General features: G+C 35.1%; 1 protein-coding gene across 1 annotated transcript; it reads left to right on the plus strand.

Moving 5' to 3' along the window:
• The first annotated feature begins 1,988 nt into the window (after nucleotides 1-1,988).
• On the plus strand, nucleotides 1,989-23,915 carry pitpnc1b (phosphatidylinositol transfer protein cytoplasmic 1b). The gene is made up of 11 exons (XM_077721355.1): nucleotides 1,989-2,113; nucleotides 2,260-2,365; nucleotides 6,262-6,410; nucleotides 8,250-8,338; nucleotides 8,550-8,557; nucleotides 8,648-8,719; nucleotides 10,125-10,217; nucleotides 11,562-11,717; nucleotides 13,281-13,344; nucleotides 15,863-15,940; nucleotides 18,292-23,915. The coding sequence occupies exons 2-11, from the start codon at nucleotides 2,318-2,320 to the stop codon at nucleotides 18,438-18,440; spliced, it is 906 nt and encodes a 301-aa protein (XP_077577481.1). The 5' UTR covers nucleotides 1,989-2,113; nucleotides 2,260-2,317; the 3' UTR covers nucleotides 18,441-23,915.
• The last annotated feature ends 4,012 nt before the right edge of the window (nucleotides 23,916-27,927 follow it).

The following is a 27,927-nucleotide window of genomic DNA, read 5'->3' on the forward strand; positions in this document are numbered from 1 at the left end:
TACTGTTTAATATCTAAGTACTGTTTAATATCTAAGTACTGTTTAATATCTAAGTACTGTTTAATATGGTGACAGAGAGTTTACTGTTGAAACCAGCTCTCAAAATTATATTAATGAGAAAGAGTTTAACATCTAAGTACTGTTTAATATCTAAGTACTGTTTAATATCTACTTACTGTTTAATATCTAAGTACTGTTTAATATCTAAGTACTGTTTAATATCTAAGTACTGTTTAATATCTAAGTACTGTTTAATATCTAAGTAATGTTTAATATCTAAGTACTGTTTAATATTTAAGAGAGAGAGTTTAATATCTAAGTACTGTTTAAGTACACTTGACCGGAGACCAAAAGACCGGCGACCAAACGTCCGGTCACGTTGCTTGTTTGTTTGTTTGTTTGTTTTGCACTACAAGCGCCTGAGGATTGCCCTCAGATAGCGCTAGAGCTGCCACTGGAACGCGGATTATTTCATCCGGGGGGTAGTCGGAGGTGGGGGCAGTCAAATGTCTCCGGCTGGATGAAAAACGTAGGGTGCCACGGTCCTTGTTGGCAGCTCTGAGTGGTGTTAGTTGGAATTCGCAGGCCGCGGCGAGCGGCCTCTCAGGAGACACCACGTGAAGGTTTCCAACTTTGTCTCCCTCGGTCACGTTGCTGGAGCAGCTCTAGCAAAACCACTGTGGTTTTAACAGGAAGGCTTCTAAAGATGTTTGACACATTGAGTCAAAGTAAAGGTAAAGTGGAGAGGCACTCAAGGACGGGCAAAAAAATGATAACGCTGCAGATTCCTTGGTCTGAACAAGTAATCCGTCTCAAGGTCACAAAGTAATAGAATGTAAGCGATACTGGTGCTGCGTTTAATGGAAGTTCTCATGGTCCTGGTAATATTTAATCCACTGGGCCAACCCAACTTATCCCCTTGTGTCAGGAAAGCCTTTTGAGGACCGAGATGAACGATTGTACGGTCTAACATAAGACGATGACACTTGAGTCAAGTAGCATCATTTAGATGTTTTTTCTATTAGCACAATTCACGTATAGGCCAGGGAGAGAAGACCGGAAGAAGAAAAAAATCGAAATACCGTATTTTCACGACTATAAGGCGCATCACATTATAAGGTGCACCCTCAATGAATGACACATTTTAATTTTTGTTCCATATACAAGATGCAATGGATTATAAGGCGCCCTGTCTACTTTGGAGAAAATTTAAGACTTTTAAGTTCGCCTTATAGTCCTGAAAATACGGTACTTGATTTTTTTTTTGCATCATTGGTGTGATCAAGTTCTATGAATGTGAAAAAATGTCATCTAGTTGTTGAAGTTGTCTTCTGAGTACCACAAACAGCATTGGACCTAGCTAAGCCATGGGCAAACTACGGCCCGCGGGCCACATACGGCCCGTTAGGCTTTTTAATCCGGCCCGCTGACGTTGTCCAAATATTTTTTTTATATTTTATTTTATTTTTATTTTTCCCCAAGATAGTACCAAAACACGGAAGCTTGTGGCAGTAGCTCTGTCCATTCTTATTTATTTTTTGTGTTTAAAACCTTTCTATCTTTTTTTAAATTACATTTTAATATTTATTAATACATTCCTTTTTACTTTACTTTGTACTTTACACTTTTTACTTTAATGATGAGTGATGAGTATGTTAATACTTTAGTCCTTTTTTCTCTTTATGTTTCATATGCACTGTTAACGGATGCACTTTTTTACATGTATCGTATCTTGTCCTGACCCGGCCCATCTCTCAAATTTTTAAAGTCAATGTGGCCCCCGGGCCCAAAAGTTTGTCCACCCCTTAGCTAGCTGCATATCATAGATATTGCATAACGCCAACAGATTTCTTGTAAGGCAGTTAAACAGGAACTAGGAAAGGACGGGTGGCAAACCTGGAGAAAATGGGAGGAGACACAGGTGAGCAGCTAGTACAACCTAGTTCAGTTGTGGGGGAGGGAAGAAGAGAGATAAAGATAAGAGTAGAGCAAGCCACGGAATGTGAATCTAAGGGGCCGAAGCAAAGGTTGGAGTGGGAGGAGACTACAAGACCACATGTGGAAACTGTGGACAACATTGACAAAACACAAGAGTCTGAGAGGAGTGGAACAGGTAGAGTTGGTTATTTACCACAACTGGCTCTCTATGACAAGGAAGACACCGCCACGAACAACACTTTAAAAAAGTCAAATTCAATGAAGCTTTACAAAGGATTGAGGCAAAAACTCTGACAATCGCAACGACATTTGTATCCAAAGGGGTCAGCGTAGTCCCCGAGCAGATCTGTATGCAAGACGGAGAAACAACAACGACAGAATGTTGATGAAAGAGTACCGCATATGTATGCCACTAACTGTGGATGAGGTAAGTGTTTTTTTACCCACTCCTTTTTTAACACAGGTTTTTGTCATTTCGGCTCAATAGGTTCTGGGAAACTGTGTTAGTTGGCCGAATTATGTAAAAAAAAAGTACTTGGGTCATTTCCAAGGAACTCTACAGAGTTGAGACCAGAGCCAAAAAGTGTACTAGTTTGAAATCAATCATGGATAAGCACGTGTACAGATAAGCTTCGTTTTATCTTGAATCCTTTAGAAATAGAACACCAATCATTTGGTACATAGTTTTTTGTTTCAAAATTTGACCTTACTGTTTGTTTGTTTTTAGGATTTTATTCCTAGGCTTGTGCAGATGTATTTTAACTCACTCTAACATTCAGTAATATGTAAATTACTGGTTGTGTCTGCATTCACTAAAGAATTAAATTAGCTTTCATTGTGAAATTGCGAATTATTGCCCTTTCTGTTTTGGCTGGCGACCAGTCTTGGGTTTCCCTTGTCAATCGCTTTTATTTAAAACCCAAAAGTAATTTAAAAACATTCATGGTTCCCCTCTCAACTAATGATAAAACATTTTTAATTTGGACACAAATTGTGTATCTCATTGGAAATAACATTTAACAGAAGTAGTGCAATTTGAATAAATACCACTTTCTGTTAGAAAGCGGTAATAGAAAGCATTAGTACCATTAGTACTAATAACATTTGAATATAATTATTAAGGATTGTCCCAGTGCATTTTTTTAATTTGCACTCTGATTTTAAATTGAGTTTTGTCAATACTTATATATATTTTTTAGACTATTAAAATTACAGAAGCCGAAATACATTACAGTGCCAAAGAAAACATGAATACTAGATCGGATTAAGGTTTATGACTAAATCTAATACTCTTTACTAAACTAAATTAGCCCTACCCAGCACCGATACTAATTTTCGAGACTAATTACGATACTAATTAGTCAAAGAGCGCCTTTAAAGGGCTAAGACGGAAGGCTTTCTAGGTGTTGTTTGACATCAACACGTTTCCATGTGACTGCCAGTAGGTTGGCGGCAGCTTCAATGGGAGTATCATGACGTCCGCTAGTAAATCGTCGTAATCTGTTGCTTTTTTTTTTGACAATACTGACGGAAAACAATTGTCCAGAATGTTTGATAAGATAAAGTTTGCATAACATCATCTACAGTATCTGACCTTTACCTCCTATACCTACAAACGCACTTCTTACACAAACAAGCTAGACCGGTTTATGTTTTAGCAATGCCCAAAGTGAAAATAAAAATCTTAAGGCCTTTAAGTTTATGTGCGAAGTCGATCCGATTGAAAGAAATGTCTTTTTTTTTTTGGGTCCTACATTTGGTTGTTTAACCTGTTAACAAATAACTGCAGTCCAAAATGGGATTTACAGTATCAGTGTAGTTCAAAGATGCTTTATCCTGCGGCAAATCCTCTTTGGCCTGCAGGTAATCTAAGAATGACTGCAGCTCATTTAATACGCTGTCACATCAGGGCACTTAGCGGCAGTCTTTAAATCCTTTCCTCAGAATTTAAAAGGTGCACTGTTGATGTTTCGGTATTAGCTATCAACTTGAACTACACTTGAGCTTGACTGTGACAGAGAATGCTCGCTATTCAGATTCTATGTGCTTTCTCAAGCCCGGAAACACCTGAAGTCAGGGAGTCTCATTTGCGCACTTATTTACATGACAGCGTTTTGAAGGGAAACAAAAGCCTCAAGGAACTTTTTTCTATGTAGAGTAAAGCCTGTCTAAACACCTTATTATCAATCACCATTCAAAAGCAAAACCGAAACACTTACACTTGAAGGCACTAAAAAATGGAGAACATTGTCAGATTCAAATCATAATCAGTATTTTTTTGTGTGTGTATATATATATATATATATATATATATATATATATATATATATATATATATATATGTATATGTATATGTATATGTATATGTATATGTATATGTATATGTATATGTATATGTATATGTATATATATATATATATATATATATATATATATATATATATATATATATATATATATATATATATATATATATATATATATATATATATATATATATATATATATATATATATATATATATATATATATATATATATATATATATATATATATATATATATATATATATATATATATATATATATATATATTTATATATATATATATTTATATATATGTAGTATATATAAAGAAAATGGGTGTCCACAAGTTTTATTAGATCTCTTATTTTTTATTATATATATATATATATATATATATATATATATATATATATATATATATATATTTATATATATGTAGTATATATAAAGAAAATGAGTGTCCACAAGTTTTATTAGATCTCTTATTTTTTATTATATATATATATATATATATATATATATATATATATATATATATATATATATATATATATATATATATATATATATATATATATATATATATATATATATATATATATATATATATATATATATATATATATATATATATATATATATATATATATATATATATATATATATATATATATATATATATATATATATTTATATATATATATTTATATATATATATATATATTTATATATATGTAGTATATATAAAGAAAATGGGTGTCCACAAGTTTTATTAGATCTCTTATTTTTGTCCATTCCTCGCTTTAACCCAAAATTCCCTTTTCCAGAGCTGCATAATTGCATAATATTTACACATGAATTTACAACAGGCTCACTGTGTGCAAAGCAATCCTCACCTTTATTTTCTGAAGCTGCAGGAAGCAAATGAATGCCAAGTTCTTTTTGGCACTTGCCTTCCTAAAAAAATCCAAGGCAGACGAGCCTGTTTGACATCATACAGAGTTTTTCCCTGAAAGATAATAACTTTCCAAATCTTAAGTTTCCTCCATTCTGTCAACAAAAAAAACACACTTTTAATAAAAATAAGTAAATATCAAGGGTTAATTTAGAGGAAAATATTTATAAAATGTCACCCGTGAAGGATGATGCCTTGATATCTCCTAATTTATTAGTTTATTTTTTCTTTAGTCATCTGCCTTGCTTAATCAGAAATTAATTACATTTTGCTTACAATACCACTTTACCAACAAAGCACTTTTTAATCAAAGTAGACAAGACCTATTAATGACAAATAATATTTAGTGAAGGAAAAATGGATGGATAGCAGCGTCAGGGTGGAAAAAAAATGAACGTGTCAACCCTGAACTTCATGAAAGGTTGAAAGGATAACTGATTGTGTCAGACCATCAAGAAAGGCTAAACTGCACACTTAGACACACTATACACATCTCCGTGAACTCCTACACATACAACACAATATGTATCATTATTAGCATCAAAACAACACCTCCAGTTTTCTTTTGCAATATCATCAGACACACTTTTGTTTACTATCTCTGGACAAACAGTGAAGCTAATGAACAAAACAGACAAACAATAAAATAAAATAAATTACATGATATGCTATAGGAATAAACGTCCACCTCAGAAACTTTCACTTTATGAAATATTGCATTGGGAATGTGTTTTGAGCGTTGTAGGCAGAACTATTAAAAGTGTTGATTAAATAGTGCAGCTAATGAACAAAACAAACAATAAAATAAAATAAAAATACATGATATACTACAAGAATAAACGTCCACCTCAGATACTTTCACTTTAAAAATATATAGAAATATTGCATTGGAAATGTGTTTTGAGCCTTTTAGGCAGAACTATTAAAAAGTGTTGATGAAATAAGGCAAGTTAGGACTGGAGTTTTGATGGAACATTTAAATTTTATGCTGTAAACTCAACTCAATTTTAAAGAATCCCTTGATTTCAACTCTGTAAATCATACACCATTCTCTGTCTCCAGTACAGGATTGGTCAGCTGTACATGATCAGCAAGCACAGTTGCGAGCAGAGTGGAAGTGGCGAAGGAGTAGAAGTGGTGAAAAACGAACCTGACATTCACCCTCAACATGGCCCAGGACAGATGACAGAAAAACGAATCTATCTCAGCAGGTATAGCCGATAGTGTCTAACTCTGTGACAGCACTTTTGTGTTCTATTTAACTTTTGATCGACATTATACTGCGTACAATTTGATGACTTGACTTTGCACGCTGGGATCCAAGTAGAATTTAAGCAGTAAAGCAAGTTAAACACCTCCCATTGTGACGTTTCGCTTGTCTACATGCAAAGTCCAAGTGCCAGAAACATGTCGAGGCTCGTATAGTTCAGGAACATGTTGTCCCTTTTGTCGATAACAAGCGGTTTAGTTTTTTTTTTTTTTGGTGCTTTCAGCGATCATAATTTTTAATTTTGTCGGCTAACATGTTCATACCTGTAGAGCTTTTTGGGGAAAGGTTTGAATGTGAATTAGAAACTAAATATGTTTCTAGTAATTCACAATGACAAGGCCATTAAGAAATATAATAGTGATACTCTTGAATTCTCTTTAATCTGCTAAATTAATTTCCCCACTCTTAATCTCACCCAACTCATTAACCTTAAACAACCTCAACTCTTATTCTAATCACCCGTTTAAAGCTGCAAACTAATCCTAAAATAAACTTGGAAAGAAGTTGGGAATTTTTCACACTAAGAAGACGTAAATTACCGTATTTTCACGACTATAAGGCGCACTTAAAAGTCTTAAATTTTCTCTAAAATAGACAGGACGCCTTATAATCCAGTGTGCTTTATATATTGGGAAAAAAAATGTATAATATATAAAATATAAATATATAAATATATTGTGTCATTCATTGACGGTGCGCCTTATAATGCAGTGCGCCTTATATGCCTGAAAATACAGTAGTTTTAGTCAACTTGAGTCAAAAAAATGGAATAAACCAAAGTAACCATGGTTGACCTGAATTTGGCAACTGTTCTGTTTATTTGATTCATTGGCTGCCTTTGACAACGATAACCCTTCATTTCGTTTAAACTGGAAGGACTGGTTTTGAAGGCTCATATTACAGTGGCTTTGGCCTTATAGTGTAGTATATCTGTAAACACAGCATTTCTTGAGCAGGGCTCAGTTTAACCTCCAAATTTGTAATTTACTGGTTGCATTGTTTGTACTTCTTTAAAAATATTAGCATGGGTCCAATCAGAATTGGCAAAACACTTTGAAAAAGAAGTCAAATGATCAACATTAGGACATCCCTTCTTATTAATGCCCTTTATTCTTGAGTGTATTACAGTCTGTTATTGAATATAAATGTTAGAACACTATAGAAGTGTTGTCTATTTTATGTCTGCCATTTAATACAGTTTTTGTCACTACACCTGTATTATATATGGTGTACTGTATACAGGGAGTAAAGAATAAAAATAAAAAATAAAAAAAATTAAAACAAAAAAATTACAAAAAAATACAAAAAAAATTGAATTAAATTCAAATTAAGCATTTTTGAAGGTGAATCCCTACTTCGCGGAAATTCACTTATCGCGGGTGGTCCCGGTCCCCATTAACCGCGATAAGCGAGGGAACACTGTATATGACCAACTCTGTCATTGTCTTTTAGGCCATTTTTACAAAAATTTCGACCAGATATTCTAAATTGGGCATTTTTCTAAATATGGTCAATGTTCCACTTTGAATTAAAACTGAAAGCAATGTCTGTTTCCATGAAATCTGTTCGACATCTGCGAATACACATACAACACCCACGTTATCACACGCCCTCCAAAAAAATTGAACTACTTTCTGCCATATGAGTCATACAAACATATAATTCTGATAAACAGCCTTCAGGGAATCCACATAGACATTTTTATTCGATTCCTCTCACTCTTTGTGTGTGTTCTCTCTCCACTCCTTGTCCTATTTATTTCTTTCTGGTGTGGTTTCAGTAAGCTGCCAGCCTGGGCAAAGGCGTTTGCCCCGCGGTTTTTCTACGTCACTGAGAAGGCCTGGAATTTCTATCCCTTCACCATCACAGGTGTTATTGTTTGTTTTTCTTTTACCGCACTATTAAACACCACTTTTTCCATTTATTCATATTTGAGTTAACATGTCCGTACGAGTAACATCAATCATCTTTTTCTATGGTAACGATAACAACTACATGCTAATGCATCTGTTAGATGTTAACACTGTTGTTTTGTTGTTGTTGTTTTTTCATATTGAACATCTCGTCTGCTGTATAACAGAATTCTCAGTAAGTCTATGTTTGAATTGTGTTGTACTTTAGACAAATGAAGTTTTCATGTCCTTTATGACTGTTGACATTTTTTTTAAACTTTTTTAGGTATCATTCATCCCCAAATTCAGCGTCCGTATTGAGACACGGTTCGAAAATAACAACGGCTGTAATGACAATGTGAGTATGCTCAAAGTGAAATTGTTCCCAACACACAGTGGTACCTCGACATATGAGCACCTTGACATAAGAGCAATTTGAGATATGAGTATAATTTCGAGCAAATAATTATCTCGAGATACGAGAAAAATTTTGAGATATATGAGAAAGCCAGATGTCCAAGACATGAGAGGCTGTTTATGTTTTTAGCGCACTTTTTTTCCACATTTCTTTTGTGTATAACAGATATCTACAAGCACTGGGTGGGGCGTTGCAATTTTTTCAGGATTTTTTTTTTCCGTTAGACAGTGCAAATGGCGGATTGGTCGCTAATACGAGGAGTATATACTACTTCTAGTTGGCAAGTAGTCATGGGTTATCCTATTTCAAGGACATTTGTGTGCATCATTTTTCTGAATATTTTGAAGGGAATACAAACTCAAACAACCCTCGATATTGAGTGAAAGAATAGTATAAAAATGTCAAACAAAATTAGAATGAGTTTTGTGTAAATCTAGATTATACTTATTTTTGAGTGTGTCTGCATCGTAATCCAAATTCATTTAAATTTGTTTGTTATATTACAATTCACCGCTACGATTTCTCCATACGAGCTCAGTCCCGGAATGAATTAAGCTCGTATCTTGAGGTACAACTGTATCAACTTTTTACATTCTATAAGTCCACAGAGTATTGTGGGAGAACTGGTTTTTCGAACCATATAAAAAGTAGACGTTTAAATAGGCGCTAGAGTTTCATAATGTAGTGCCTCTAAAATGCATGGGGCAAGCTGAATTTTGTTTCTATTGGGTTTGTTGTTTTATCGGTCAATCTTGAGGAAATACAATTTTCTACAACGTGTTAAAAAGTCCTCTTTAGAGTGCTTTGGGATATGTTGCATGGTGAAAGCTTATAAATCATTTGAAATTGAACATGTTGCTGAACAATGCATAAAACAAAAGAAATCGCTATTTTTACAGCCATTTTTTTATGTCATAAACAGAATATTTATTCCTTCTTAGCGATTCAGTCCAACCAAGGTGTGGATAAATCGTGTTTTTTTCTTAAGGGAATTTGTACAAAACTTTATGCTATTGACCCAGCTACAGATTTGAGCTCATTTGAAAAATGTGTACTACATACAGTTTTCGCTCTAGGCTAAATATATCTTTTACGCCAGTTCTTTTCCTTCTTGTTATTATTGGGTTTTTTTGTTGTTAACTTGTACCTTTGGTGAAAATCAATTTACAGGCTTGTTTTTTTTGTACCATATTACACGCTGTACAACTTTTTTTTCTACTCCAGCAGGCTTTTGCAAACTCTGCTCATGAGCAATCACTTTTTTTTATATAATTCAGCTACACCAACTGACTTTTTTGAGTCTTTTTTATTTTTTTTGACACACATTCTTGTTTTTTCGCCAAAGGTGTTCATGGACACGCCAACACCTGCAGAGAATGTGAATCACCTGGATATTCTAAGTGACCCCATTCCTGAAAAACACTACAAAGAATCAGAGGTAGGTTTACACAAGAATAACAACAATGATTAACTTTATTAATTTGAGATTTGCAACATTTTACAGTTTTAGTACAGTTCAGTAGTTTTTCATGTTATTGCTGGGTTTTCACTGCCTTAGACGTTAAAACGTTAAAATCTATTATACCAGTGTCTTGTTGTCATATAACTTTAAAGCAGTTACAATAATAGTGTTTTTGAAGTTTTTTAAATTTTAGTGAAAAACTTAATTTTTAAAACAAATCTAGTTAGACTCCTAATCACCATCAATGGCGCAGAAAGAGTTCATAAACACTAATTAATAGGGTTGTTGGTCACACGATTTGGTTGTCATAGTTGCAATACATCGACCACTAGGGGCAGTGTTATGCCATATCAGTATAGAAGTGATCAGAAATACGTCAATAAAAAAATCGACATTACTTTAGCATGTCACAGCATATTGATGTAAAAAGCGATTAATTTTTTAAGCTTAATTTTAAAACTTTAACATCTTTGCAATTTTTTCTATGTGCTTTGGCACAATGCATTTTTTATTTTAAAAAAAAGTATGACCATTAATAAGTATGACGACAAAAGCTACAGTTTTGATTCACATTCAAACTATATAACTATTATCCAGCTGTTGATATATTTTTTATATATTTTTTAACCCATAAAAATTTGAATGCTTGCAATCTTAAGATCTCTGCCAGCCTTTCCACTCAAAATAAATTGCACCTCCATCGCCGTCAATGGCATGCACTCAGTCAAGCTTGCAAACGTGACTACTCTGACTACATCTCAATGGAAAGGCATTCATGCACTTGTGACAAACAACCCCATTCTTCCCCACTCCAAGATCAAACTTAAAGACCAGAAACATCCTGACACAAAGAAACCATAAAATACGTCTAACCTGAATAATTACGAGCATCACTCACAAGACACTTCTTCCCACTAAGTGCACGGCACATTTTTCCCACTCGTACTCAGCTGGGATAAAGAACAGACAAAGCAATATTAAGCAGGTGGGCCGGCAGAGGGTACAAAAAAGTACAAAAATCTACAAAAAGCATAAACCCTGCCAAATGCAGAGTTATTTTCAGAGTGCATCTTACTTAGCTCATTTCTTTTAACCGTCACATGTGCTGCGATAACAAGCAAAAACAAGCAAGAGTCGCACATTACGAGTAGTAAAATCAACATGATAATCACCCCCAAGTCCCCGGAGGATACAGTGACACTTTACAACCCGAGTCATGCTCACACAAGAGAAAACTTTATTTTCCCTTTAGCCTGGAAGGGCCCAGTTTTCCACTCATTCAGCACGTTTGCTTAAGAGACTCCCATTGGCTCTCTGCAGGACCTCTCTCGCTGGCGTTCCAGTAAGACTCAGCGAGGGCCTCTGGAGGAAAGCTGGAAGGATGAACACCAGCCTATCATGTGTTCCTACAAGAGGGTGCAGTGCAAGTTTGAAGTTTTGGGTTTCCAGACCATGGCTGAGGATATGCTGCACAAAGTGAGAACAAGACTTATTTGCTTATGTTTTTGTTATGTTGCTTAAGGACTACATTTACACAGATTGCTGTCAAATTCAACCAGAATCAGGTTTTATTTAACTTTAGACTATTAACTTTAGACTTTAGCTGCTAGTGCCTCCTAGTCATTTAACTTTAAAGCAGTTACAAGCAATGTTCGTCTCCTTTGCGCAGCAGCAATCATATGGCACGCAGTAAATAAAATCCAGTTGTTTTATGCGGTAGCCAGTGGCAGTAGCTTTGTCCACTCTTATGATTTTCGTGTTTTACAGCATGTTTTACATGAAAAATTGGAGGGAACATTGGTTATAACAATGGGATTTTTTTTCTTCTTAATTTTAGTAAAAACTTTTTTTTTAAACAAATTTAGTTAGTCTCCTAATGACCATTAATGGCACAGAAAGAGTTAAAAATCACAAAGTAAGAGCAAAAGTCGGAACCAAACTCAAATAAATTGTCCCCCAATGTAATGATAATAAATGCCATTATTTATTTGTTATTATTATAAACATGACTGTATTTTGAGATATAAATAGTTAAGTGTAAAAGGAACAAAAAGGGTTGGGTAAAGTTTAACTAGGCCAAAAGTCAGGCAAATCCATTCTGCTTTTGTTTTAAATGCAGATAAGCTGGGTAAAACTCTATTTTTTTTTTGCATACAGAAAAAAATAAGAAACTCTGTGGTTGCTTACAACTACAAAAAAAATCATCATTTACAAGAAAAGGGATTAAAAGCAAATTCACAGAGAAAAAATTAAACTAGTAAGAACAATGTCTCAACACTGTAAAAAGTTCACGTTTTGACTGAAAAAAAGGGAATTTTGACTGGACTGATAATATTTTTGATAATATAATATTTCACCCAACGGGCTCAGAGCCAGTCCGACAGCGTCGTGCACAGAAGGTGAAGCTAAGGCTCAGTTCACACAGCTTATTTCAAGTTCTGTTGAATTTAAATCTGGCTCACAAACTTGATTATAGAACTTAATTCAACTCATTTCATCCAGTTCACAATATTAACTCCATTAAATGAGTCAGGAAACCTTAAAGTAGCAAGTCCAGAGAAGTGAATAATAGATTTATGTCGACTTAACCATCTTAAGTTAGCGTGACTAATAGATTTTTTTTTTTCAAATTGAACTTAGTATTGTATAAGTGCAGTACTTCTATGAAGTGAAACTATAGTTTAAAGCCAAACCATTTTAGAGGGGTATTTTGTGACTCATAATCCATTAATAAACATGTACCAATAATCATATTAAATGTTGTGTTGACAACATTCAGTAAATATTTTTAGTTAGAATTGCTTCCTTCTTTAACTCTTAATTGTGTGAATGACAGAATTAAAATACAAGACTCGTCAGGTGAAGGAATTTCTTTTTAAGCTTTGTATTAATTTAATTGGATGATGTGCGGCTGAGGTGTTAGTCAGACAAAGTCAAACAGTTTCACTGGATGAGTTATTATATTTACAGGAAATTGGTGTGACATCATAGTAAATATGTGAGCAGGTTTACGATTTTGTTATCTGTTTTTGTTTTCAGAACATCCGTGACATTCTCCTGATTGGTCACAGGCAAGCAGTGGCTTGGGTAGACGAATGGCACGGTAGGTCATAGAATACAAATCTCGGTTAGATCAACCTTGTATGATTTTTATTCTTTATAGGGATATGATATTCATGCTGTATGGTTACTACCTGGTTAATGTATGAATTATACAACTTTCATAAATCAGATCAAGGTCAAATTGTTGCTTGAATTTGCTTTAAAATGATATGACGTGATGAAAAGTATGATTTTTCAATAGGATTTTAAAAAGTATTTGTTTAGTTAGGCAGGGGTAATAAGTTAAAAAATAAATAAATAAACATATATTAATGTATATGTATATATGCATATATGTATATATATGTATATATATATATATATATACATATATATATATATATATATATATATATATATATATATATATATATATATATATATATATATATATATATATATATATATATATATATATATATATATATATATATATATATATATATATATATATATATATATATATATATATATATATATATATATATATATATATATATATATATATATATATATATATGTATATGTATACATGTGTATATGTATATATATGGATATATTATACATATATGTATACGTATATGTAGATATGTATATATAGATAGATATATTTATTTTTTAAACTTACTACCCCTGCCAAACTTTAAAAAATATTTAAAAAAAATCTTATTGAAAAATTATGCTTGCAGTAGTTTATTTTACCCTAAATATTACAAAAAGTAGGGTCACATTTGCCAAATATACTCATGTAGGAAGTCATATCCATTGGAAAAAAAGATGTCTACATTAATTGAACTGATAATTAACTATTCTTGACTATCCCTTTTGGGCGAATTCAATTTCTATTACATTGCATTAATTGAGCAAAATCCCCACACACAAATATACAATGGAATACACACAGCATGGATTAAGAGTCATTACACTGTGTTGAAAATGAAAGGGAATAAAAATTAGTACATGGTAACATGACATTGAAAATGAAAACAACAAGGGCAAAGTTACAGATTTTATTTTTTAAAGTTCTTGAAAGCATGACTGACACTGTTTTTCCATCTCCAAACTTCACTTTTAATACTGGAATTGGGTCAAAAAGTGCACACACAACACATTATGCAAAAGCCCGATGGATAGCCCAGGAAAAAAAGAAACGTCATCATTACTACTTATAAGGATTGCTCTAATGAAATGTTAAAAAATCTGCAGTAGAACTTTAATATGAGAAAGTAAGAAAATTTCCACACACTCACAACAGGGATTGGGAAGAAACAGCTGTGCAGGCTGAGGAAGAAAAAAAAACACTTTTTAAGAAGGCTAATGGGGGGAAACGCCATCCTTTTTGCGAGTAGAGCAGAAAGATTGGACGCTGATTGGACTCTGGAGCATGTGGTCTGATGAGTCCCAAGTGAAGCTCTTTTGGAATGATGTGCCTATCAGGGTAAACACAGAGGCACCAAAAAAAAAAGTAAAACCAGCTCAGCTAAGAAAATAAATGTAGTGAACGAGGAGATATTTCCATCAATGGATTTTTATTTTCATTATTTTCATGATTCCATGGTCACAATATTGATAGCCATTAAAAAGAGATAGAGTAATGTAAAAGTTCCAATGCATGGGAAGCCTAAAGTACGAATTGCTGCTTTTCCACTTGGCAGTTAAGTCAATACATGCTGTTTCAGCTCAGCCGCACCATATTTGCACATTAGCCTGTTTGCACTCACTATCTGTACTTATATATACTGTACTATATATATATATATATATATATATATATATATATATATATATATATATATATATATATATATATATATATATATATATATATATATATATATATATATATATATATATATATATATATATATATATATATATATATATATATATATATCTATATCTATATCTATATATATATATATATATATATATATATATATATCTATCTATCTATCTATCTATCTATCTATCTATATATATATATATATATATATATATATATATATATATATATATATATATATATATATATATATATATATATATATATATATATATATATATATATACACACATATACATATATACACACATACACACATACACACACACATATATACATACATATACATATATACACACATACATATACACGTACACATTTATACACATATATACATACATATACACATACACATTTATACACGAATATACATACATATACACATATATACACACATACACATTTATACACATATATACATACATATACACATATACACATATACGTATATACACACATCCACATTTATACACATGTATACACACACACATTTATACACATATATATATACACACATATACATAAATGAAAATTGTGGTGGACTAGTATCGAGTGGTTGGCACATTGGCCTCACAGTCCTTGTTTTCAATGGTTCGATGCCAGGTCGGTCTTCATTGCGTGGAGTTTGCATGGGAAAAATGACAAAATATCCGTGATTTGTGTTTTCCTCTCTTAGGGCTAAGCCTGGAGGAAGTGAGAGAGTATGAGAAGATGATGCAAAAACAGACAAACAGCAAAGTCAAACAAAACACAGGTAAGCAGTAGCACTTAGGGGATATATTGAACTCTCAGTTAATTGAAGAATGTTAACAAGCCTGATAAGGTTGAAGCAGAGCCAGAAACAGACCCAGAATCTCATTTGTTCAATTGTCAACTACCAATCAACTATGCCCACTATGACCTGAAAAATCTATGCTAGCGAAGAGACATACAGTAGTTTCTGCACTATAAGGTGCCCCCGAGTATATAAAACTCAGTATTGATAGTGGTGGTGGTGATGGTGGTGGAAATAATACTAGTAGTAATGGTAGTAGTAGGGGATTGTGTTTTACATCAACTAGATGGAACTGTGCTAAAGAGAATTTCATACAATTATGAACCAATAGTGATCCACATATAAGACTTAGTGCAAGCTTTTGAGAAATTTCAAGTCTTTCATTTTCGCTTTATGGTGCAGAATGCACGGTAGTCCTTAACTTCACAGGATCTTGGAGTGTATTAAAAAAATGATAAAGCAGCCTATAACCCGATATCATCATAAGTTTGGCTTCACAGAGCAAATATACTAAATGATAAGGAATTTACATTAAACTTGAATTAGTTCTGCAGTGCTAGAAAAACATGACTGCAATACAGTGTGAATTAAAAACTCGGATACAGAAGAGATCTGCGGGAGAACAAAATTGAGGGGCACTGTTTTGCCATTTGGGGAATAGAGCATGAGCTGGGGGGCTGTAGTTGGGGGGCACAGATTGGACGGACGGGGTTGTTGTTTTGCGGGTTGGCTCTCGTGGAGGGGTAATGCCGCTGTGTGGCTCTGATAAACAGTGTAATGCAGCCACCTGGTGAACTTGTGCCGTCACCAGGCCTTCACCACATAAATAAGGAGGCGTTGCAGTACTTAGCTGCAAATGTCAGGGTGTGTGTGCGTATTTGTGTGTGTGTAAACGTATGTGTGTGTGTGTGTGGGCACCCTGCCCCCTACTGGTTTGTGTCTTACATACCAACTGGATCCTGAGGTGGAAATACACCCCAGCCAAAAACCTGAATCACCACCCTGGAATGAGGTTTAATATGTTGTGTTGTTGTGTAGAAAAAAAGCAGGTCATTGAATTGGCCAAAAAATTAAATAGTAGTATTTTCACGACTATAAGGCGCACTTGAAAGTCTTAAATTTTCTACAAAATAGACAGGGCGTCATATAATCCAGTGCGCTTTATATATGGGGAAAAATTAAAATGTGTCATTCATTGAGGGTGCGCCTTATAATGCACTGCGCCTTAAAATGTGGTGCACCTTATAGTCGTGAAAATACGGTATGTTTTAAATGGTATCTTACTGGTTTAAGTGGAAGATTTACTTACTAATGTTGGTTGATATACCAATGGATTCTGCATCTGTTTGATATATATTTAAGCTATCAATACACATCCCACTAAAGTCTTAATGTGCGTAAACTCAAATGTAGAATTACGTCCTTGGTCTTTCTCTCTTTCTGTTCATATTCCGTTTCGTGTGGGGTAGCATGACGAGACTTCAAGGTGTAATCATACCTGCAGTCATCTGTTAAGCAGAAGCAGCTCGCCATGCGTCGCCATGACCCGTGCTTGCAGCCGCTTCCAATTTTATTCCATTCAGCTGCCGTAATAAAATTAAAGCAATGTCCTTTCACTCCACTGAGTCGTAAAAACTTGGCTACCGGTACCCAGAATAGGACGAAGCCAATCACGAGTCTGACTTCAATGCAATTAACCTGGTTTGTAATCCACCATGAGTAGATTTAAGTGTTTAGGTAACTAGTTACCGTATTTTCACGACTATAAGGCGCACCGCATTATAAGGCGCACCCTCAATGAATGACATTTTTTCCATATATAAGGTGCACTGTATTATAAGGCGCACTGTCAATTTTGGAGAAAATTTAAGACTTTTAAGTGCGCCTTATAGTCGTGAAAATGCTGTCATTGCTATTGACTTCCAGGTATGAAGCACTCACTACTTTACAGTCACCTCTAGAGCCAGCCATTGTTGACGTTTTGGATTTTTTTTGTATAAAATCTTGCAGTGGGAGAGGAGCTATATGACGGAAGATTTTGTAAACTAAGATGGCATCTGCATATTTAACAGTATTGTTTCAGTTCAGGCGTTTGTGTTTTTTTTAAATATCCGACAGTGGTGGTTTTTCGTTTTTGGTTTTCTGTTTTTTCCATATATAAGGCGCACTGGATTATAAGGCGCACTGTCTATTTTGGAGAAAATTTAAGTCTTTTAAGTGCGCCTTATAGTTGTGAAAATACGGTAATTTTGGTTTCCATTTGACGCCTGTCATTTTCAATCAATTCTGTTAGGAATTTTAAGAGTAGGTTGATTCTTTCTGTCTTTCAGGTGCTCCGACGTCCTCGACTCACACATTTTCTCGCTCCATGTCGGTGTGTGATGAGCGTTCTCTGAGAAAAATGGGAAGCACCGAGACTTCGGTGGACTCCAACGTTCCCCAAAGTCACATCCGGTTTAAGTCCACTTCTTCCGAATGAGGACTGGCACACAGTATCAAACACAGTCAATGTCTTTTGTGACCTGTGTTTGTTCTGTCATGTACATAAAAGCACAAATATTTTTCTCAAAAAGCCATTTTTACAGTTCACACTGTGCTTGAACAACAATGGCAATTTCAAGAAACCAGACCGCCATCAAGTAGGATTTGGAAAACAACAGCTGAAATCTTCCATGGGAACAAAAAACAAGGGATACACAAAATTGAAGGTTGGCTTTTAATTTAGAACTTTTTTCCAGAGATTTTAGGTTATGAGTAGTTTTTTGTTTTGTTTTATCTTGCATGAGCTTTTTCTGAATATATTTGCTTATGGGTAATGAAAGCTATTTGTTTTGCCTTTAAGTTACCGTGTTTTGTCACCTAATTACCATACATTTTTCATAATTCCCATGGAATATATATCTAATGATAATGAAACCTGACAAAAGTGATTCTCAATATCTCCATTTTCCAATATTTCCAAAATCCCTCGTTTTACCTGGTTTGTAATTTAAAGAAAACCGGAATTTTTCCACCTATTTGTAACCTCACTACCGAAATGTAACAATACTAATTTACCTGTACATAATTCTCGCATTTAGTATTTTCAGAACAATTAATTATATATCAAGGAAAAACATTTTAATCATCTTTTTCCCCCACAAAAAAACCTGTATTGTTTCATCTGTGCTAAACTCAAGTGCAGGACCTCCATCAGGCATTTTTGTTCAGCGCTGACCTTGTGGACTTGAGTTATTACACTTTCATGTTTTATGACGAGTCGTCAAATTTTACTGCCACATGTTCCACCCACACACAATGTCAAAATCAAACATTTTTTCACATTAATCTTAAGAAGTCATTTCCAGGACCAATAGTTGGTTATTCAAGGACCTCTGGAATTTGCCAAGGCAAATTGACATCACAATAAATATCAAAAATAACAATAATAACACACATTAATAGATACATAGAAGTCACGTTAACGCATCAAAACAGTTAAACGCAGAAAAAAAACTCAGAAGTATTAAATAACACAAAAAAATATCAATTAATAAGCAGAATTCTGCTTTGAAGCCTTAAATTTAGCCTAAAATGGTTTAATTTGTGTTTTTTTAAACATAATTTCTTCGGAATTCTTTTTGAGTCTAATCGCAATCACCCACCAAAAACTAGCTTCTGGGGTTTGATTCTCAAAATATTCCCAAAGCTACCACCGAAGTAAACGAACACCCCCGCAAAGTTATGTATCTCCAAGTTTGGGAAAGTGCAAAAACTAGTGAATTTATTTATCTTTTTCCTTAGCTTGGTGTTCATAGCCATAACGATTTTCTTGCGACCATTAGCCAGATTCCGATATCGTGTCCCACCCCCCATTCTGCAGCCTACTGGCTCATGCATAAGGTGTTTAATAGAGTGAATCTAATGAGAGCGCAGGGAGAAGAAGTGGGAGACTGTCAATGCTATAGATCTGCCTCCCTCCGAACCTCAACCAATAGGTCACAGCAGGTCTATTGGCACGAGGCGCTCAGGCGTTGTATTTGCGCCTGAACTCTTAGCTGAGAGCGGCAAATGGGTCAGGCAGGGGCTAGACTTCAATTATGAGTCGATAATGTAGCCATTTACAAGATTATTAGCTTCATTTAGAGGGAAAGAAAAGACTGCATGAAATAGCATAGTGTAGGATGTGGATGGGTGGATGGATATGTTATAGATGAATTGATAGATTGACAGTGGGTGGACAAGTGGTAAGCTCGGTGACAGCAATACAGTTCTGGCCTTGAGAGTTCGATCCCGGGTCGGCCCTTAAATGTGTGGAGCAAGTATGTTCACTCTGGGCTTGCGTGGGTTTTCTCTGGGTACTCCGTATTCCTCCTACAGCCCAAAGACATGCAGAATAGGCTGGGTGAACACTAAATCAGTGGTCTTTGGGCCAGTACCGGTTTAGGAACCACCTGGTGCTGGTTCTTTAGAGAAATAGATATTCCGGTTTTCATTCTGACCATCCTACTTGAAATGGGAAACGTTGTTATTATAGTAATAATAAATAATCGCTACTAGGGTTGGGAATTGCGTCATGGACGTCGCCTAGGGGACTACAGTTCAACATGGAGGACTACAGATCGACCTGGAGGACTAAATGTTGACCTGGAGGACTAAATGTTGACCTGGAGGAGTAAATGTTGACCTGGAGGACTAAATGTTGACCTGGAGGACTAAATGTTGACCTGTAGTCCTCCAGGTCGATCTGGAGGACTACAGGGTCGACCTGGAGGACTACAGGGTCGACCTGGAGGACTACAGGTGTAACCTGGAGGACTACATGTCGAGCTGGAGGACTACCAGTCGACCTGTATTCCTCCAGGTCGACCTGGAGGACTACTGGTCGACCTGGAGGACTACAGGTTGACCTGGAGGACTACAGGGTCGACCTGGAGGACTACAGGTCAACCTGGAGGACTACAGATCGACCTGGGGGACTACAGGTGGACCTGGAGGACTACAGATCGACCTGGGAAAAAAATACATGAATATAGTGTCAGTGTAGGAGAGGATAATGCAAAGTATACGGGGTGAAATGGAAAAAGTTAATTCTCTATGGCGACCCCTCCCTGTATCATGCTGCATTCTATTTCAATAAAGAAAATGTCTTTGCAATGATTGACTGCTGCTGTGAAATCAGCACAGATAGGCGAATGGAATGGAATGGACTCCCAGTGCATGTTGTCAGTTGCGTTTGATCAGTATTGACCCGCCTGCACGGCGTGGAGGCTCGAGCCGTCACAGGCGCCACCGCGTGCCAGCGCCTCCCTGATTTTACACCGCCGCATCCGTGTACAACGAACTACAACGCATGCCAAATGAGGCCAGGAAGGGAAGAGAATGGAAATTTAACAGATGCATCATACACGCTTGTGTATTTTCTGCAGGGTGTGCGCTTGTATTGTACTGCATGGTAGTTCTGCACCACTGGGGGTTTTCAGCCAATGGGAGCGGAGCCTTGGTGAAGGCAGAAAACTCATCCATCTGTCCGGGGGTTTCCAATATTCCCATTATTATAATACACCATAGCCTTTTAAGGTGATCAGAATATGTTGCGGTCTTATTTTGTGCACAGGTTCGAGATACCGTGGATTTTTTGTTTTGTTTTTTTGCTTCACTCAAAAGGATTAATATCTGATGCATTGCTTCCTCGACCTTTGAGATGTAGGGCATTTTTTTACGTGAGAAAAATATCATGAATGGTTACTTGGTTTATTCAGGTCACTTTCTCTTGCTTTTGGGTCTTTTTTGGATTTTTAGGGCAATTATAAGTTGAGTTTGGGTAACTTTTTGTTGATTTGGGTGATTCAAGGTGACTAACTGTTGATGGGTAATTATAAGGACATTTTCTATTGGGTTGGTTGTACAATTTGGGGGAAATTCTGGGTCACTTTTTGTTGTGCCATTGACAATACAATTAGAATATTTTCTTTTCATTTTAACAAGATTTATATAAACCAAAAAATAAATAAATGACATGAAATTTACTTTTTATTTAAAATAATTCAAATAATAACTGAGAATTGTTCCTATTTTTGCATTTTTATGTTTTTGTCATTCAAAACAATTACCCCAAAAACTAAAATGTTTTTTAAATTAAAAGAAAAACATCTCAAAATGAATTTAAGAGATAAAAAAAAAAAATAGCAATACATTAGCTAAATTACTTAGAAACCAAGATTTGGAAAATTCTCAGGTCACAATCACCCAAAAATATTAATTCCCAATCAAAACAGTTTGCAGATTTATTTGCTATTAATTCAATCCATTAATCCTATCCATCAAAAGTAACTTTTCTACCAAACAAAACCATAACTACGCCGCAGTTTTGCCCAAAAATGAGTTTGACTTCCTTTAGCAATACACGGCTTTTGGCAAATGCTACCAAATGCCTACTTTCCCCCCCCCCCCAAAAAAAAAACCCAAACCATACCATAGAACAACTATTGGAATTAAGCCAATGAATCTAGGTCAGTGCTTGTGTTGATATTTCGGCCAGCCCACCACTTTTTGAACTTCCTGCACCAAGCCGCTGTGTCAGAAGCTTTTGCCGCAGTGGTAGCAGGAGGCTCGTACTAAAGAAGGAGCATTCGATGCAGAGTCAAGACTGCGGAGACAACACAAAGCGCCACCTCCACTGCATTAACATTACCTCGTCATCTTAGCATTCTTCTCCTTGTCATCTTCTTTCCATCCTGCTCTTTACCACCATGTTCCTTCGGGGTGCCCTCCCTCCAGAGAACGGCTAAAGAAGATATACCGCCTTCATTATATGGAAATGTTCCCTACGGAACTTTAACGCAGATCCCCCGACCCGCCGGCTGTGAAGAATCCTCCCACTATTCCCACTTTGCCGATCACTTCCCAGAAATAGCGAAGTGGCGAAGAGACGGGGAGGCTACCCCAAGTTACTCCCTCACATGGGGGACCTTGAGCTTTAAGTCCACGTTGCCCGGAGGAAATAGACAGAAGAGGACCGAGTGAAGTGGGAAGACTAATTGGACGGCAAAGACAAGTAACAACCCAGCAGGGGGTGGCTTGTCACTCATGGCGGTGGCATTAATAATGCAGTTTTTCAGAGATGGATCAAATGAAAATGCAAAATGCTTATGAGGGAACAGATTCGCAACAAAATACAAGTCATTAATACTGTGTTTGACTTTGTAATGGAAGATATAGAAGAAAAAGTGGGGTTTACAGTCTTAGTTGACTAGATTTTAAATTGAAGCCGCATTCTACAAATTGTCGACTGTTTGCTCTCTTTTTAGCTGCCCGTTATTGCGCTGCAGCAGAAATTGCCGTAGCGTAACGATACATCCAACTGGATGCTTCAATCGAAGGCCCTTATTTTGAAGCCAATCATCTCGGACTGCAATTTTGGCAAAAATCGCATCTAACGAATCAATATCATATCTTAATGCCGTTTTTGATTTACAATCTTGGTTAAAAATAGTTGTAATGTTACATCGATCTAAAGCAAATATTTAATATATCATGTTAACGTTAAATATGTTAATTGAGTACATCTTCAAAATAAATGAGATTTGTCCCAAATGTTGATTGCTAATGATTTCATTGATTTTATTGTTTCAGGTGATATAGAACTATTGTGTTAAATGTGTACTCAATATTGTATTTGTGACATCCTAAAATGTTTATGTTATTGACGATTGCATGTTGTGCAACTGGTTTTGGATTGGATGTTTATCGGTGTTCGATTATTAATGCCTTGATCAACATAGCAAGTATTACAATGTAAAACTTGCTATGTTGATCAAGGCATCAATTGTCAAATACCTATACTCTCTTTAACATGTAATAATTACATGTTAAAGAGAGTATAGGTATTTGACTATTGATGCCTTGGAGCACATAGCTTAACAAACACGGGAGATTTTACTCATTACAGTAAAAGTTGGATTGAGGACAACAACTAATCACTCTGATTATTTCTTCGTGTTTCAAGCAATATGAAAATGCAGGTTGAAACATATTAAGTTGATTGAAGGCCTTTGAATGTAATCAAATGGAATTGTGGCAACCTTCGACCAATATCGTATCATTGTCCGAAGAATCGGTATGAAAATGTCATGAAATTGATTATTTGTAATCCTAGTAAATTGTTTGTTAAGCTTAAAGGCCCAATACTACCTCAGGGGATACTTTACACAATTCAAAAGTTTGTACTTGACTGAGTCACAAACTGCAGTCCTTTTCTTTGTTAAATGAACCAAAGAAAGCACACAACACATTTTGCTATTGGTCAGGAATCTGGAGTTGTTATCAGGAGTGATGTAGCGGAAGGTAGGATTTTTCATCCATTGAATTACATCACTGTGGCAACCTGGATTTTTCTTTACTTTTTTTGTTGATGTTTTTTTGTTTTTTCAAGAAAGTTCTTTGTTTTTGCAGGAATCATTACCCTAGATCAGGAGTGGGCAAACTTTTGGGCCCAGAGGGGCCACATTAACTTTAAAAATTTGACAGATGGTCCAGGTCAGCACAAGATACGATACACATAAAAAACTACATCCGTTAACAGTACATATAAAACATAAACAGAAAAAAAGGACTAAAGTATTAACATACTCATCATTCATTATTAAAGTAAAAAGTATAAAGTACAACGTAAAGTAAAAGGGAATGTATTAGGAAATATTTGAATGTCATTTAAAAAAAGATAAGTGGACTAGATCATGCCATCAGTTTCAACTATGCAGAGGCAAACAATTTCAATAGCTATATATCTGTACCTGTTTTGATAATCTATTAACCACTAACTAAACTAATTCATTTATGTGCAAATCTTGGGACTTTAAAAACCAAATACAATCCAATTTTCTCTTATAGCACACTGCAAACTAGATGTATGTTTCTCCATCACTTAATGTCCAGTGTTGAGTTGCCTACATTCATTTTTTTCAACCCAAATATAGTCTAGGAATATTTTAGTGAATATCTGTTATATAAGGGGAGTATCTACATACAATGTACAGAGATTTGCCCACCATTCTAACTGCATTTGGCTTAAGCACACTGATGAATTAGCCTCTTCTCCTAATCAATACAGGCTCTCCATTCAGAAGATGGACAATAGTACCTCATTTGTCTGATTGTGTGTAGGTGCTTGCATGTGGTGTGGGTGTGTGTGTGTGTATGTAATCTCGTTTCCAAAATGTCTACCATTTAGCTACACTGCTATTGTGTCCTATACTGTAGCAATTGGCATCTAACATTGATCTTGCAATTTGTACTTGCAGCATCCCTGTGGAAATAGGGATGAAAAAGTTGTATACTATGTCGATAGTTGTTTTATTTTGTGGCTTCTTGGCTTAACCAATAAGTGGGGAAGTTAGATAATACTAGATAGTTTTATTTCAAGTTATGTCTTGTTTTCTTGTGTCTCTTCATATTCATGTTTTGTCTCGCTCGTTAAGATTCCATCTGTTGTCGTCAGCCTCGTTTTCTTTGTCTAGTAATCAGTCACTTGTCTTATCCAGCTGTGCTTCATTAGTAAATTGGGGGAATTTATTTATTATATCAAACACAATATGTACAATCAAATGGAGAAAAGGCTAAAGAGTGTTAACAATTGATGTTGACATTGATAAGCAATGTCGCCATCTTTGCAAAATTACGAGATATTTTGGTCTATGTGTAACAATTGTGTGTAAAACAGACATTTTGATTAAACATTTTAGCATCTGCAATGGCGGAACAAATGTAAACAAGGCCCGGCTCTTTAAATGAATATTGGTTAGTTGGTTGGTTACTTATTAGTTATTTTTTGTCAACCCTTCATACGGGCGACAATCAGCTAAGTGGCCACACCCCTTCCCCCCATCAATTTCAATTGGCTGGCATTGAGCGATCATGCTTCACTCCCGTTTGGATAGACAACTGGTGTCAAAGTGGCGGCCCGGGGGCCAAATCTGGCCCGCCGCATCATTTTATGAGGCCCGGGAAAGTAAATGATGACTTTCTGTTTTAGGATAAAATTAAAAGAAGAGTATAGATGTATAGTAAATTTCCTGGTTTTCCCCCTTTTAAATCAATAATTGTAACTTTTAATTATTTTTTTCAGTTTTTTAGTTCAAAAATCATTTTGTAAAATCTAAAAGTATATTTTAAAAAAGCTCAAAAAAACGTTGTTTTAGATCCATAAAATTCAAGGCTTTTAATCCAGTTCTTTTAATCCATTTATTAAAAAAAACAAATTAATATCTATCGTATTTTCAGGACTATAAGGCGCACTTAAAAGTCTTAAATTTTCTCCAAAATAAACAGTTATAATCCAGTGTGCTTTATATATGGAAAAAAAACGTCTTTCATTGAGGGTGCGCCTCATAATGCGGTGCGCCTTATAGTCGTGAAAATACGGTAGTCCAAAATCCCTTAGCATCATTGACCGCATTGGATTGTTATTAAAATCACATATAGTGTCAATTCAAAACAGGTCAATTCTTCCCCTTCTTTACAGTGTCATCAATCCACTTCTGAACCCACTCGACCACATAAATGACTTGAAATCCTTTTGCCTACGCACGTTTGGTCTCCAATTTGTAACGTCAGCCCAGGATTACTTGAACCCAACTTTATCAGGCGTTGGGCAGAGTGTAAAAACTCATAGGCAATTAGGGAAGCGAATATGGATTAGCGTGGCACTACTACGAGTCCCCAATGGAATAGATTTGGCGCTGCTGCTTTAGTACGATAATGAGTGTCAACGCAAAATGGATGTGTGTACGTTGGAACGCCCGTGTGGAGGCGCTTTGCACCGCACGACTCCTATATTGGAGGTCGCTTTTGTGTTTACACTGATGTGTTTTCATTTCCTTAGCAGCTGATCCCATGGCTGCTACTACCGGCTGCTAATTAATTGCGCGGCAGCCATGGAAAGAGTCAAGTGTTAAAAAGTCTTTGTCACTTTGCTCTCACCACTCACACAAATGCATAACAAGGCCGTGGTGTTCGGCACCCCCGGCGCGCACTAAACAAAACAAAACAGAAAAACGAGAAGGAACAAGCCAAAAAAGAAGAGAGCCTTGGGCATGTCATGGTGCTTTCAACACCTTCATTTGGAAAGGCTATAAAACGTAGGAATTTTAATTGCTGTATAAGCACTATTAATTAAATAACTGGAGTCAGTGTAAGAAAAAAATGGGATAGAAAGAGCATGTTTGTTTTGCTGTAAACAAGGTTTGGCAAAGTTTGCTTGGCGTTTAATTTGCATTGATTGCTGGAGTCTTTTGTTTTATTTGTCAACAAGGAAAGGGTTTGAAAGCTAAGATTTTGATTTAGATGAAGGGTGGTTTTTAGATAGTCACAGTTTTTAGTCTGACTGGGTTTTAACCCTTTAAATCGCAAATTAAGATTTTAAAAAACTACAATATACTACATTCAGAGGAATATTTTTTTTTGCGAATTCCATTTGACTTACAAGTGTTGACCTTATGTATTTTGCATAAGGCAGTAAAGATAAAAATATAAATAATTTTAAGTTAAATTCATGAATTTTTTGAAGGTTCTATTTTGTAATAAAAAGAAAAAAATGAATATTTCTTACTGCATTAAAATCATTAACAAAAATTCAAAAAAACATTTAAACAAACTGTATTTAATAATAAAAAAGGAAGAATATAGCCATGAACTCAAATAATTGTGTGTATTGTGCATTAAGATTTTTATTTATATTTTTATTTAAGCCAAATCAAAGCTTTTTTAACTTGAAAATAGAATGCACATTTTCAAAATAAAATCTGTAACTTGATTATGCTTAGTTCTTATGGCTGATATTAGCCATAGAACCCATTATCTGGATTTATATGATATATAACATCAGATATGCCTTTTAAAAATCTTTTAATTACTCACTAACTGTGTTCTTCTCCACAGAGTCAAATCATGTATGGGTGATCCCCATAGTGGCATGAAATGAGCCAGAA

Source organism: Stigmatopora nigra, chromosome 7, assembly GCF_051989575.1.
Source record: "Stigmatopora nigra isolate UIUO_SnigA chromosome 7, RoL_Snig_1.1, whole genome shotgun sequence".
In the NCBI taxonomy this organism is placed as follows: domain Eukaryota; kingdom Metazoa; phylum Chordata; class Actinopteri; order Syngnathiformes; family Syngnathidae; genus Stigmatopora; species Stigmatopora nigra.

Excerpts from the sequence above, each read along its gene's own strand:
- pitpnc1b (XM_077721355.1), top strand. The coding sequence starts at position 2,318 with ATGTTGATGAAAGAGTACCGCATATGTATGCCACTAACTGTGGATGAG. Across the intron at positions 10,218-11,561 it reads AACACTACAAAGAATCAGAG|GACCTCTCTCGCTGGCGTTC; the intron begins GTAGGTTTACAC and ends GGCTCTCTGCAG. Across the intron at positions 13,345-15,862 it reads TTGGGTAGACGAATGGCACG|GGCTAAGCCTGGAGGAAGTG; the intron begins GTAGGTCATAGA and ends TTCCTCTCTTAG.